Source organism: Mobula hypostoma, chromosome X2 (genome assembly GCF_963921235.1).
Source record: "Mobula hypostoma chromosome X2, sMobHyp1.1, whole genome shotgun sequence".
NCBI lineage: Eukaryota > Metazoa > Chordata > Chondrichthyes > Myliobatiformes > Myliobatidae > Mobula > Mobula hypostoma.
Window position 1 is genome coordinate 37,123,691 of NC_086129.1, and position 14,434 is coordinate 37,138,124.

The window sequence follows — 14,434 nt, forward strand, 5'->3', positions numbered from 1 at the left end:
GTCAGTGGGACATTGGAGCCAAGTGAAATGTGCTATATTTTATAGAAGTGACCTCTAAGAGGACCACAATCATGGGATCCCAACTCAGACAGTGCAGTGGAACAAGTTGCGCCCACAATAGGGTGAATTTTGAAATCGTAACACTTTGTTGTTCATTCCTGTCGTCTTCCACTGACCACATGCAAAATGTAACACAAATACCTCCAGTTTTGTCTGCGTGTCCTTCTCCTGCAGAATACTGATCTTCCGATCGCTAGTCAGCACATAGAGGGAACCCCACTCTGCCAGTACATCAACAATATCATCAAATACTGCTGTGTACGCAATGAACTTGTTATCCAGGTCATAGATAGTAAGTATCTGCTTCTCAGAAGACTGGCCGTTACCAGAAACAAAGTCTGTCCTGGAAAAAAAAAAGTACTGAGGATTGAGATATAGCAAGGGCAGTTTGGTAGTCACATCATCAAGTGAACAAAACAATTTCACATTAAAAAAAAGAACATTTGCAATTTATTTTCTCTCTGATCAGAATCACACTCCCAACTGGTATGTAGTGTGTTCAAATGGCAGATTGAGGCATGAACCCATAACCTTAATTACTCCATTCTCTGAGCGTGAGCATTGGTGACCAAAGCAGCGTGTATTCCCCAAGTACAGTTCCATCTCAAGAAGGTGGTACCATGGTGATTTTTTTTTTTTTTAAACTACTGGTTGGCCATTCAGTACAAGCAACTCCATAAGAATGTTTACTATGTTAAAGTAGCATATTAAAAAACTGAACTTCAAAGATTCAGTAACTGATGTTTGGCACAGAACTGAAAAGTAAAATTAGGGCCTGGTTCAACAACCATTCATGTGTTGAGCACAGGACTTTATGCAGCCATATCTGTGCTAGCTGTTCGCAAAAGATTAATGTACTTATTTTCTCACCTGCTTTTTTTTTGCCAAAACACAGTTCTTCATCCTCAATTACTTATCAATTCCCTATTAAAATGATTGATGGAATTCATCTCCACTACCCTTTCAGGTAAAGCTTTCTAGAACTTGGCAAGTCACAGAATGAAAAGATTTCCTATCTTCTCTTTAGGTCTTAGCACATTATTTTAAACTTCTACACTCTGGTTAATGAACCAGCTAACAGAGATAACAACTTTTCTCTCTCTCTCTCCAGCCTATCACTTTCCATCACAAAGCTTTTCTGTACCATATTATAGAACAAACATTACTGTTCCAGCTTACAATATTTTCCAACTTGCAGACAAAATCCATTCACAGACATTGGTAAAATCATAACTTGTTCATTACCCGGGGATGCACTGCAAGTTTTTCTTTTAAGCATTTGCTGACTGTCCATTTCAGTAATAATAGCCCCCATATGGATACAAAACAACTTTCATACTTGGATGCCTTCTTGTCCTTTGAGACAATGATGAGATAGCCACGGTACCAGTGAATGATCTGCTTCTGCCCCTCAAAAGCAAAGCAAGGCCCACGCTCGTCAGGCTGGTAGAGATACACACAGTCATCCCCCGCAACTATCAGCTGGTTGTCTTGCGAAGGGTCGCACAGGGCAGAGCAGTGCAGACTGCAGCCATGGTTATCCAGCTCCACTGCAGGGAAATCTTTCACTGAAACATTGTACGACTGAAAGTAAATACAAAGTGAAACCATGAAACACTTCGACTTGTACAGCAGTTTCACAGCCTCAGTCTAACTTGAAGCATTTTATGTACAAGCACTGGGCGACAAATGGGAAGCACAGAAGCTGATTTCAAAGTTCAAAGGTATATTTATTATCAAAGTATGTATTCTCTATACAACCTTGAAATTCATCTCCTTTCAGACAGCCACAAAACAAAGAAATTCAAGAGAGCCCATTAAAACAACAGAAGACCATCGAACACCACACTAACATCCCACAAGTTGCAAACTGATGATTAACTCTTGTTGCAGTTGCTCATTCTTAATGAGTACATTAACTTAGACCAGTCTGAGTCTTTCCAGGAGCAGTATCTGTAGGAATACTTGGAGCAGTGACAGCACTGGATAATTTACTCTTTGCTAGTTTGCTATATCAATGTCACACCACTGTTCTTGTGAACATGACAGATGGGAATCAAATCTGTATGGCTTGGCTCCTTCCATGCCATGTAGTAAATTAAAATTCAGAGTTCAAAGCAAATGTTTTATCAAAGTACATATATGTCACAATATACTACCTTGAGATTCACTTTCATGCAGGCATTTATGGGAAAATAAAGAAATACAATAGATTTTATGAAAAATAATAAATGACAAAATCTGACAAACCAATGTGCAAAAGACAATCTGTGCAAATGATTTTTTTTTTGAAAAAGTAAATGACTAATACTGAATTGTAGAGTCCATGAATGAGAGTCTATAGGTCGAGGACAGTTATAGACAGATCAGTGTTAATGTGGCTCAGGAACCTGATGTTGGAGGGTAATAACTGTTCCTGAACCTGGTGATGTGACACCCAAGGCGCCTGTACATCCTGCCTGATGGTAGCAAGAGCATGGCCTGGATGATGGTCCTCAATGATGCTTTCTTGTGGCAGCGCTCCTTGTAAAGGTGTTCATGTTGTGGAGGGCTTTGCCTGTGGTGGAGTGGGCTGTATCCACCACTCTTTGGAGACTTTTCCATTCCTGGGCATTGGTGTTTCCATTCCAGACCATGATGCAACCAGCTAATTACTCAGTTCAACAGTTTCCCTGTCATGGGAGACAATCATTTTGCTTGTATATACCTCACTAACCCACAGAGCAGAATCACGTTTATTATCACTGTCCTACATGATGTGAAATTAGTTGTTTTGCAGCTATAGTGTGCCAGACTACTGTCAGGTAATACCTTCAGTGGACTTCTGTATGGTGATGGTGGAGGAAAGGAAGTTGTAGTCTGGCTAAATAGACAGCACAAACATTTCTCATCCACACAACTAAACCAAATCAGACCTACCTTCACATTCTCTGTGGTAACCACAAAGAGATGGGTCTGTTTACCAGATTGCTGGAACCCTAGGCCAGTGATGGGATAGGTTCCCTCTGCTATAACATCAGTTTTGCTGTGCCTGTCACGGGTGATGTCTCCTTTTTTCAGGACAACACTACCATCTGTGAATCCTGCAGAAAACAGAGCAGCTAAGGTAAACAACATGGTCACATTAAAGGAAAAGATGAATATGAATATATATACGGAATAAAGCCTCACATTGAGTGTAAACCCCAATGTGAATCTGTTTCACCAAGTGCCTTGTTTAGGTGCTGTAAATTACATGCAACTTTGTGATTAAAAACAAGTTGCAGCTTTAGAAAAGGCAAATCCAAAGAAACACACATTTTGCAAGAGCTGATACATATAGTAAGAGATGCCTTGCTGAGCAAATACATTGTCTAATGATCAGAACTCCACAGGCCACTGCTGAATTGGAAGTCCTGGACACAATAAGTAAATTCTGTTTCTGACGTTAGCAATTACCGATTGCCATGTGGTTGAGGTTTTCATGGACAGTGAGACACGAGACTTCTGTAGGCTTATTTCCCGGAATTGCAGAAAATATCCTGGTGCAGAGAGGATTTCCGCTGCCATCTCGCTTCTCCAGATTCCAGACTTTCACCTGCAAGTAAAGAAACAAAATAAAACAGATGCAAGAACAACTGGCTTATTTGACCAATTTACATGCCTTCAGTCCAACTGGCAGCCCTATTCAAGATGGAATTGTTCTCAAATGCAAAAACACAATCAATCCAACTGTTTGAAGTCTGCTATACCAAGACTGTCCTCAACTACTGATCACTCTCGGAACTGACAGTTCAGAACTTGTCCTATTTTAGCCTCAGCTGATCCATTAACTCCACATTCTCTCCAGAGCCAAGAGTGCATATAAACTTAATGTTAGACCTCTACCTTGCTTCTGAAACCTTTATCCATTGATATTCTGGCATATTCAGACTCTCCTATAACAATTGTTTGTATTTGGACCCTATGCCCATACATGTCATTCATCTTAAAATCGGCAATCTCTTACCCTTTCACTCTCTTCTTATTTGTTCTTCCAAGAGGACCAGAATCTTGTCATAGAGTTTGGAGACTTGTGTGCCTCAATGATCCAGAGGGCTATGTTGGCTAGGATCAAGGCCTTGTGCTTTGGCTCTTGGTAGGGTCAACCATCCCAAACAGATCAAAGGGTATAGGGCAGACTAAGAATAGTCCATGGGTCCTCCAGGTTCAGGGGTTCAGCTCAGGGCTAACAATCCTGACCAGTGAAACAAAATTGTTATGGAAACAGTAATGAAGAAAACTTTCATTGCTGCCCTAAACACCAGCGCCATAACGGGCAGTAAGTAAGTTGCTTATTTCTTGTGTCAGGCTCCCAATCTCTGTAACCTCTTCCTTTCTAACAACCTGCTGCTAAACACGGAAATCATTTCCATTTCTCCTCACCTTCACTGCATCAATACAGTAGCTGGTTTCCCTTCAGTCACCCTCTACTATTCAAGCATGCAAAGTTGCTCTAATTTTCATTCACCTTTGTTGCAGTGTCCTTTTCAGAAATATTCTAAATCTGTAGAGCACATTTTATGTTAAAAGAGCTACATAAAACTAATTCACTGTTGATTTTTTAAAATAAATAAACCAGTACATTATGTACTCACAGTGCCTGTGGTTACCCTGACCCAATTAGTACGTGCTCATGGACAATAAACAAAGATAGCAAAAACCACCAGCCTCCACATACAGCACATAATTTTCTGAAACTTCTGCTACCTCCAATGGGATCCCACCACCAAGCACATCTTTCCCTATCTTCCCCCCCCCCTCACTTTCTGCTTTTCACAGGGAAAATCGCTCCCTACGCGACTCCCTTGTCCATTCCTCCTTCCGGGCACTTATCCTTGCAAGCAGAACAAGTGCTACACCTGCTTGTACACCTCCTCCCTCACTACCATTCAGGGCCCCAAACAGTCCTTCCAGGTGAGGCGACACTTCACCTGTGAGTCTGTTGGGGTTATTTACTGTGCTCGGTGCTTGCAGTGTGGCCTTCTGTACACCAGTGAGACCCGACGTAGATTGGAAGACCACTTCGCCGAGCATCTATGCTCCGTCCGCCAGAACAAGCGGGGTCTCCAATCCACCCATTTTAATTCCACTTCCCATTCCAATATGTCCATCCACAGTCTCCTCCACTGTCGTGATGAGGCCACACTCAGGCTGCAGGAACAACACCTTATATTTTGTTTGGGTAACCTCCAACCTCATGGCATGAAGATCAGTGTCTCAAACTTCTGTTAATGCCCTCCCACCCCTCCTTCACTATTTCGCATCCACTTTTCCCCCTCTCACCTCATCTCCTTGCCCATCCATCACCTCCTTCTGGTGCTCCTCCCCCTTTTCTTTCTTCCATGGCCTTCTGTCTCTTTCATCAATCATCTTCCCAGCTCTTTACTTCATCCCTCCCCCTCCAGGTTTCCATTTGGTGGTTCTCTCTCCCCTCCCCCCATCTTTTAAATCTATTCCTCAGCCTTTTTTCTCCAGTCCTGCTAAAGCATTTCGGCCCGAAACGTCGACTGTACTTTTTTCCATAGATGCTGCCTGGCCTGCCGAGATCCTCCCGTGTTGTGTGTGTTGCTTGGATTGCCAGCGTCTGCAGATTTTCTCTTCTAAGCTAAAATTGATACATCCACAGATACTAAGAACATAAAATACAGTAGCCAGAGTTGGCCACTGGCCAGTCGAGCCTGTTCCGCCACCCAATAAGATCATAGCTGATCTCGCCACGGGCTTAGCTCCACCTACCTGCCTCACCCCCCCCCCATAACCCTCAATTTCCCTGCTATGCAAAAATCTAACGAATATAACAAGATGGATTCTACTGCTTCCTTGGGCAGAGAATTCCACAGATTCACTGCTCTCTGGGAAAAGCAGTTTCTCCTCATCTCCATCCTAAATCTACTTCCCTGAATCTTGAGGCCATGTCCCCTAGCTCAAGTCTCACTTCTTTTTCTCCTCGGGCTCTTAGCTCCCAATGGGGCATAGGCCGGTGATGACCTCCCGTCTCCATCATCCAAAGTCGATGGTATGGTTAGAGTTCATTAATATTTTTGTCATCCATTGTATACACTGTACAGGGAATTGACCTATACAGCAGTCTCACTTACTGGTGAAAACATTTCCTGCCTCTATCTTATCTATTCTTTTTTTTATGAATATATTTCTATAAGATCCCCTCTCATTCTTCTGAATTCCAATGAGTACAGTCCCAGGCCACTCAATCTCTCCTTACAGATTAACCCCCTCATCTCCAGAGTTGACCTGGGTGAATCTCCTCTGCACTGTTTCCAAAGCCAGTGCATCTTTCCATCTTTCCTCAAGTAAAGAGGCCAAAACTGCACACAGTACTCCACACGCAGCCTTTCCAGTACCCTGTACACTTGCAACATTCCCCCGCCCACTCTTAAATTCAATTGCCCTGTTGACCGATTGTCAACAGAACTATAGACAATAGGTGCAGGAGTAGGCCATTCGGCCCTTCGAGCCAGCACCGCCATTCACTGCGATCATGGCTGATCATCCACGATCAGTATCCAGTTCCTGCCTAGGTTAGGACTCACTACACAATGCACAATTAATGGAAGATCACAATTTATTATCTCTGCACAAACAACAATGTAACTACACTGACCCTGGGCCAACAGCTTAAAACACGAATACTACTATTCCCTCTGTACCAATATTCACTCAGACCAGACCACTTTTCCAAATTATAACACCGAAATAGGGAATCTCCGTTGGCCATCTTTTCTTCTCCCAGACCCTGGTGTGGGGGTTCTTCCTTGCAATGGTGGGTCCCTTGAGAGAGTTATCACTGATAGTGAATATAAAAGTGGACACTTCGATTGCACTAACAATTCAAATATTGCATTCCAGTGTCATTGGCTGTAGGTCACGTGTCTGATCTTTAACATGTTTTTATTGGCTGGGCTCCAAGCCAGCATCCATTTATTGCCCTCTTCCCAGCAAGCGACAATCTGTAATTTATGGCTCTTGGTTCTCTTCAGTAACCAGCTTGACACGCTCCAGACAGGCACAAACCACAAAATTCACAAACCTGCATGTTAACCACACAAAAAACAACTTCTTTGTAAATGATCTCTAGTCCAGATTACCTGAAGCAACATTCTTTACTTTAAAACACAGAAATTCAAGCAACTTAATCTCACAAAATGGAGGATGTAAAACAGTTCCAGAAAATGGCAGCCTTCATCTCCATACACATGGCAGATACAAAGACAATTGATGTCTGCTTCCGCTGTCCTTAACCCATTCAAGTTTGATGTTCTCTTCCATATTTTAAACTTTCTGTGGCCAACACTCCCAGCAATGAAGGTTCCATTTGCCTTCTTGATAACCTGTTGCACCTGCAAACCAACCTTTTGTGATTCATGCACAAGCACTCCAAAGTCTTTCCGTACAAAAGCAAGCTGCAATCTTTCAACTTTTAAATAATAACCTAATCTTTTATTTCCTCTTCCAAAGTGAACGACCTTGCATTTATCAACGCTATACTTCATCTGGCAGACCCTTGTCCATTCATGTAACCTATCTATATCTCTCTGCAGACTCTCCACATCCCTTGCACAATTTGCATTTCGACACCCATTTGCAAACTTAGATATGCTACACTTGGTCCTCTTTCAAATTGTTAATGTTATGAACAGTTATGGGCCCAGCACAGACCTTCGTAGCACTCTGCTCACCAAACTGCCAACCAGCAAAGAACCCTTTTGTCCCAAATCTCACCCTTCTATTGGTTAATCAATCCTCTATGCATGCCAATACATTACTTCCGGCTCCATGCATCCATATCTTATGGATAAGTGCTTTGTACAGCAACTTATTGAATGCCTCCTGGAAATCCAAACATACATCTACCCGTTATGCTCTATCCACTGTGCACATTATATCCTCAAAGAATTCTAGTAAGTTTGTTCAATAGTAAAGACCTGTTTTTAATAAATGTATGCTGTCTCAGCCTGATGGATTAATTCTGTCTAGATATCTCGCTACTTCTTCCTTAATGATAGCTGCAAACATTTTCCTGACTATGGACGTCAAAGGTGGCCTATAGTTACCTTTTGCCTATATCCACTGGGACCTGCCCAGAATCCAGAGAATTTTGGCAAATTATCATGAATGCATCTGCCATCACTTCTGCCAATTCTTTCATGCATCCCATCAGGACCAAGGGATTTGTATACATTTAGACCCCACTAGTTTGTGCATCATGACTTTAGTGACAGCAATTATATCAAGGTCCTCACCTCCCACCATACTCATAATATCTCTGTTTGGCACATTAGATGCGTCCTGCACTGTGAAGCCGTTCAAGGCCTCAGCTATTTCCACTTTCCCCAATATTAACTACATATTATTCTCAGCTTCCAAAGGACCCGTGTTCACTTTAGCCATCCTGTTCTGCTTTATGTAATTATAAAAACTTTTACTTTTATATTTTGTGCCAGATTTATTTTTATAATCTATCTTCCCTTATTGCTTGCTTAGAGGTTCTTTGTTGCTTTTTTTTTTAAAAAAGCTTTACCAATTTTCCAGTTTCTCACTACTCTTGGCGACTATATGTATGAGCTTTTGGCTTGATAGAACATAGAGCACAGTACAGGCCCTTCAGCCCACAGTGTTGTGCTGACCCTCAAACCCTGCCTCCCATATAAGCCCCCACCTTAAATTCCTCCATATACCTGTCTAGTAGTCTCTTAAACTTCACTAGTGTATCTGCCTCCACCACTGACTCAGGCAGTGCATTCCATGCACCAACCACTCTCTGAGTAAAAAACCTTCCTCTAATATCCCCCTTGAACTTCCCACCCCTTACCTTAAAGCCATGTCCTCTTGTATTGAGCAGTGGTACCCTGGGGAAGAGGTGCTGGCTGTCTACTCTATCTATTCCTCTTAATATCTTGTACACCTCTATCATGTCTCCTCTCATCCTCCTTCTCTCCAAAGAGTAAAGCCCTAGCTCCCTTAATCTCTGATCATAATCCATACTCTCTAAACCAGGCAGCATTCTGGTAAATCTCCTCTGTACCCTTTCCAATGCTTCCACATCCTTCCTATAGTGAGGTGACCAGAACTAGACACAGTACTCCAAGTGTGGCCTAACCAGAGTTTTATAGAGCTGCATCATTACATCGCGACTCTTAAACTCTATCCCTCGACTTATGAAAGCTAACACCCCATAAGCTTTCTTAATTACCTTATCCACCTGTGAGGCAACTTTCAGGGATCTGTGGATATGTACCCCCAGATCGCTCTGCTCCTCCACACTACCAAGTATCCTGCCATTTACTTTGTACTCTGCCTTGGAGTTTGTCCTTCCAAAGTGTACCACCTCACACTTCTCCGGGTTCAACTCCATCTGCCACTTCTCAGCCCACTTCTGCATCCTATCAATGTCTCTCTGCAATCTTTGACAATCCTCTACACTATCTACAACACCACCAACCTTTGTGTCATCTGCAAACTTGCCAACCCACCCTTCTACCCCCACATCCAGGTCGTTAATAAAAATCACGAAAAGTAGAGGTCCCAGCACAGATCCTTGTGGGACACCACTAGTCACAATCCTCCAATCTGAATGTACTCTCTCCACCACGACCCTCTGCCTTCTGCAGGCAAGCCAATTCTGAACCCACCTGGCCAAACTTCCCTGGATCCCATGCCTTCTGACTTTCTGAATAAGCCTACTGTGTGGAACCTTGTCAAATGCCTTACTAAAATCCATATAGATCATATCCACTGCACTACCCTCATCTATATGCCTGGTCACCTCCTGAAAGAACTCTATTAGGCTTGTTAGACACGATCTGCCCTTCACAAAGCCATGCTGACTGTCCCTGATCAGACCATGATTCTCTAAATGCCTATAGATCCTATCTCTAAGAATCTTTTCCAACAGCTTTCCCACCACAGATGTAAGGCTCACTGGTCTATAATTACCCGGACTATCCCTACTACCTTTTTTGAATAAGGGGAAAACATTCGCCTCCCTCCAATCCTCTGGTACCATTCCCGTGGACAACGAGGACATAAAGATCCTAGCCAGAGGCTCAGCAATCTCTTCCCTCACCTCGTGGAGCAACCTGGGGAATATTCCGTCAGGCCCCAGGGACTTGTCCATCCTAATGTATTTTAACAACTCCAACACCTCCTCTCCCTTAATATCAACATGCTCCAGAACATCAACCTCACTCATATTGTCCTCACCATCAAGTTCCCTCTCATTGGTGAATATTGAAGAGAAGTATTCATTGAGGACCTCACTCACTTCCACAGCCTCAAGGCACATCTTCCCACCTTTATCTCTAATCGGTCCTACCTTCACTCCTGTCATCTTTTTTTCTTCACATAATTGAAGAATGCCTTGGGGTTTTCCTTTACCCTACTCGCCAAGGCCTTCTCATGCGCCCTTCTTGCTCTCAGCCCCTTCTTAAGCTCCTTTCTTGCTTCCCTATATTCCTCAATAGACCCATCTGATCCCTGCTTCCTAAACCTCATGTATGCTACCTTCTTCCACCTGACTAGATTTTCCACCTCACTTGTCACCCATGGTTCCTTCACCCTACCATTCTTTATCTTCCTCACCGGGACAAATTTATCCCTAGCATCCTGCAAGAGATCCCTAAACATCGACCACGTGCCCATAGTACATTTCCCTGCAAAAACATCATCCCAATTCTCACCCGCAAGTTCTAGCCTTATAGCCTCATAATTTGCCCTTCCCCAATTAAAAATTTTCCTGTCCTCTCTGATTCTATCCTTTTCCATGATAATGCTAAAGGCCAGGGAGCGGCGGTCACGGTCCCCCAGATGCTCACCCACTGAGAGATCTGTGACTTGACCCGGTTCATTAGCTAGTACTAGATCTAGTATGGCATTCTCCCTAGTCAGCCTGTCCACATCCTGTGACAGGAATCCGTCCTGGACACACTTAACAAACTCTGCCCCATCTAAACCCTTGGAACTAATCAGGTGCCAATCAATATTAGGGAAGTTAAAGTCATCCATGATAACAACCCTGTTATTTTTGCACCTTTCCAAAATCTGCCTCCCAATCTGCTCCTCTGTATCTCTGCTGCTACCAGGGGGCCTATAGAATACCCCCAATAGAGTAATTGCTCCCTTCCTGTTCCTGACTTCCACCCATACTGACTCCAAAGAGGATCCTGCTGCATTACCCACCCTTTCGGTAGCTGTAATAGTATCCCTGACCAGTAATGCTACCCCTCTTCCCCTTTTTCTGCCCCTCTATGCCTTTTAAAGCAGTGAAATCCAGAAATATTGAGAATCCATTCCTGCCCTGGTGTCAGCCAAGTCTCTGTGATGGCCACTACATAATTCCATGTATGTATCCAAGCTCTCAGTTCATCACCTTTGTTCCTGATGCTTTCTTGCATTGAAGTACACACATTTCAGCCCTTCTACCTTACCGTCTTAACACTGTTTATTCTGCTTCTCTTTCCTCAAAGCCTCTCTATACATTAGATCTGGCTTTACTCCATGCACTTCTTTCACTGCTCTATTGTTCCAGGTCCCATCCCCCTCACAAATTAGTTTAAACCCTCCCGAACCATGCTAGCAAACCTACCTGCAAGGATATTGCTCCCCCTCGAGTTCAGGTGCAACCCATTCAATCTGTACAGGTCCCACCTTCCCCAGAAGAGATCCCAATGGTCCAAAAATCTAAAACCCTGCTCCCTGCACCAACTCCTCAGCCACGCATTCAACTGCCATCTCCTTCACTTGATACCTTCACTTATTTCCTTAGTTATCCAAGGCTGGCTCTCTCCACTCATACTGCCCTAGAATATACTTCGTTGAGCACCGCAAAAAATCTTCCACTGTTTTGCAACTGTCACACAACATAGCCTATGTTCCCAGCTCCTCACTCATCCAGAAGCATGCAGTCCACTTTCCTTGAGATCATCTGGAGACAGATGGGTCTCGGTCCAAAACGTCGACTGATTACTCTTTTCCACAGATGCTGCCTGACATGCTGAGTTCCTCCAGTGTTTTGTGTGCGTTACTTGGAGATAGACAACAAATGCTGGCCTCGCCAGCGTCACCCAGATCTCCAGAAATTAACTTAATATAACACCAGAAAAAGACAGATTGAAAGGGCAAGTTTCATTTTAAATGCTTTATCAATTGTTTTGAGAGAAATTGAACTGTTTCGTTTTCTTCACTCAATTATCATTTTCAAACTGGTCTGTGGTTAGCAAAGGGGACAGAAAATAGGTCTAGTGCCCTGATCATTCACCGTTGATTTCACAGGAGTGAGCCATCCAGTATCAGCCTTACTGGTTAATTAACAAAGTTTAGGTCACTTACCAGAGGATTGATCCCTGGTTCATCCTCTCCCACCGAGACAAGAATACTGTGCTGTTTAAGTTGAAACAAGTGTGTAACTCGAAGCTTATAAGCCTGGAAGGAGGTGAACTGCAAAGTCCGAGTGAGGAACCAGATATTCCCTTCAATATGTATTCTAGTGTTAAGGAACTAATTTAGTCTTAGGAAAACCACTATAGCGTAGCGGTTAGCGCGAAGTTATAAGGCTCGGCGTGTTTCGGAGTTCGGCATTCAAATCCGATGCCGAATGTAAGGAGTTTGTACGTCCACCCCCGTGGAATGCATGGGTTCTCTCCCCCGCCCCCCCCCCCAGGTGCTCCGTTTCCTCCCACGCTCCAAAAACCTAATGCTAGGTGAATTGATCATTGCAAATTGTCCCGAGATTAGGTCATGGTTAGGTTTGTCGGTGGTTGGGAAGGCGGTCCTACTCTGTGTTGTATCGCCAAATAAACTGAAATCCAACGGGAAGGAAACAGGTTACAGCAATAACAGTTACAAAGAAGGTACCAATAATCAGAATTAATCTGATCTGTATTCAAATATTCAAGTAACCTTTCAAAACTGACTGCAACTAGCACCACAAACATCAGCAGCAATTAAGGCCACTGAACTAAACGCGAAATCTGGGATACGAGTCACATTTGGCAGAGAATTATATTGAAGGGATGAGCGAAAGAGGACAACATCAGCTGGAGGAAGCGATGTTGAACGATGAGGAGAAGAAGGTGGAGAGGTCGGATGAGTTCAAGGAGAGGTGGGATTTAATAACAGGAGGCACGATGGTCAGGGCCGGGGCTCTGAGTGGCTACGCCCTGAGCAGAAGCATAAACCTTGCGCTTTAATGTGACAGGGCCGACTCGAGAAAGCAGGGAACCGGCAAGCACCGCCCAGCCTATGTAAAGGATATCCCCCAGTACCAGGCTGCCTCTGCCACTCGTGCACACGCTGAAGGCCGAGTCTCCTGGGCAGCGGAATTCCCGGTCCGGTTGCCCGGTCTCCTTCAACAGCTCCTTGTCGAAGAAAACGAAACGCCTCCATTGTAGAAACGCCGCCATCTCAAGCCATCACATGACCAGAACATGTGATTGGTCCCTCGTATCACCTGACTCTTCTTAAAGGGGCCTAGCCCTCAGTTCGGAACCTCTGATTAACCAAACTTTCCGCACGACCTGCAATACACACACAAAATGCTGGAGTAAATTAGCAGGTCAGCAGCATCTATGAAAATGAATAGATGTCGACGTTTCAGGCTGAGACCCTTCTACATAACACACACGAAATGCTGGAGGAACTCACCACACGAGGCAGCATCTATAGAAAAAAGTCCAGTCGACGTTTCAGGTCCGAAATTTTGACTATACTATTATCCCCTCCATGGACGCTGCCTGGCTTGCTAAATTCCTTCAGCATTTTGTGTGTGTAGCTTGGATATCCAGCATCTGCAGATTTTATTTCTTGTTTGTGATTGGATCCTTTTACATAAACTACTGCTTTCTGGCATGAAATATCGTTTCATGCGTGGGTTTCCCCCGGGTGCTCTGGTTTCTTACCACCGTCCAAAAACCTACCTGGTAGGTTAATTGGTCGTTGTAAATTATCCCGTGATTACGTTAGGGTTAATCAGGGTTGTGGGGTTTGGTAGGATGCTGTGGCTCGAAGGGCCTGCTCCGTGTTGAATTGCTAGATCATTCGATTGATCCTAGGATATGATAACAGCGGATACGTTGGAGGAACAGCTCCCCGGGTTTCGACAAGGTTCGTTTCCCGAGAAGAGTTCGTACCCAATTTTTTCACGTTGGAAGCGAACAGAAACAGCTGTGACAAGAGAGTGAGTCTGCTTAGCGCTCCCCGCTCTGTTCAGTTTGACGCAGTCCTCAATTGTTGTGGCGCGGGGGTGAGGAGAGAAGGCGCATGGAAATGCTCCGTGGAAGATGCCTGTATTCCAATCAGTTCATTAATATGGATAGACTGTACACAAGTTCATTACATC

General features: G+C 43.9%; 1 protein-coding gene across 1 annotated transcript in view; it reads right to left on the reverse strand.

Annotated features, from left to right (window-relative positions):
• vps11 (VPS11 core subunit of CORVET and HOPS complexes) overlaps window positions 1–14,434 on the reverse strand; it is a 39,281-nt gene that overhangs the window by 24,613 nt on the left and 234 nt on the right. The window contains exons 2-7 of the mRNA XM_063038743.1: window positions 13,348–13,613; window positions 12,427–12,571; window positions 3,499–3,637; window positions 2,980–3,143; window positions 1,400–1,644; window positions 202–403 (exon numbers count right to left, since the gene is read on the reverse strand). Of these exons, the coding sequence (XP_062894813.1) occupies window positions 202–403; window positions 1,400–1,644; window positions 2,980–3,143; window positions 3,499–3,637; window positions 12,427–12,571; window positions 13,348–13,499 (1,047 nt within the window). The 5' untranslated portion in view covers window positions 13,500–13,613. The remainder of the gene's footprint in view (window positions 1–201; window positions 404–1,399; window positions 1,645–2,979; window positions 3,144–3,498; window positions 3,638–12,426; window positions 12,572–13,347; window positions 13,614–14,434) is intronic.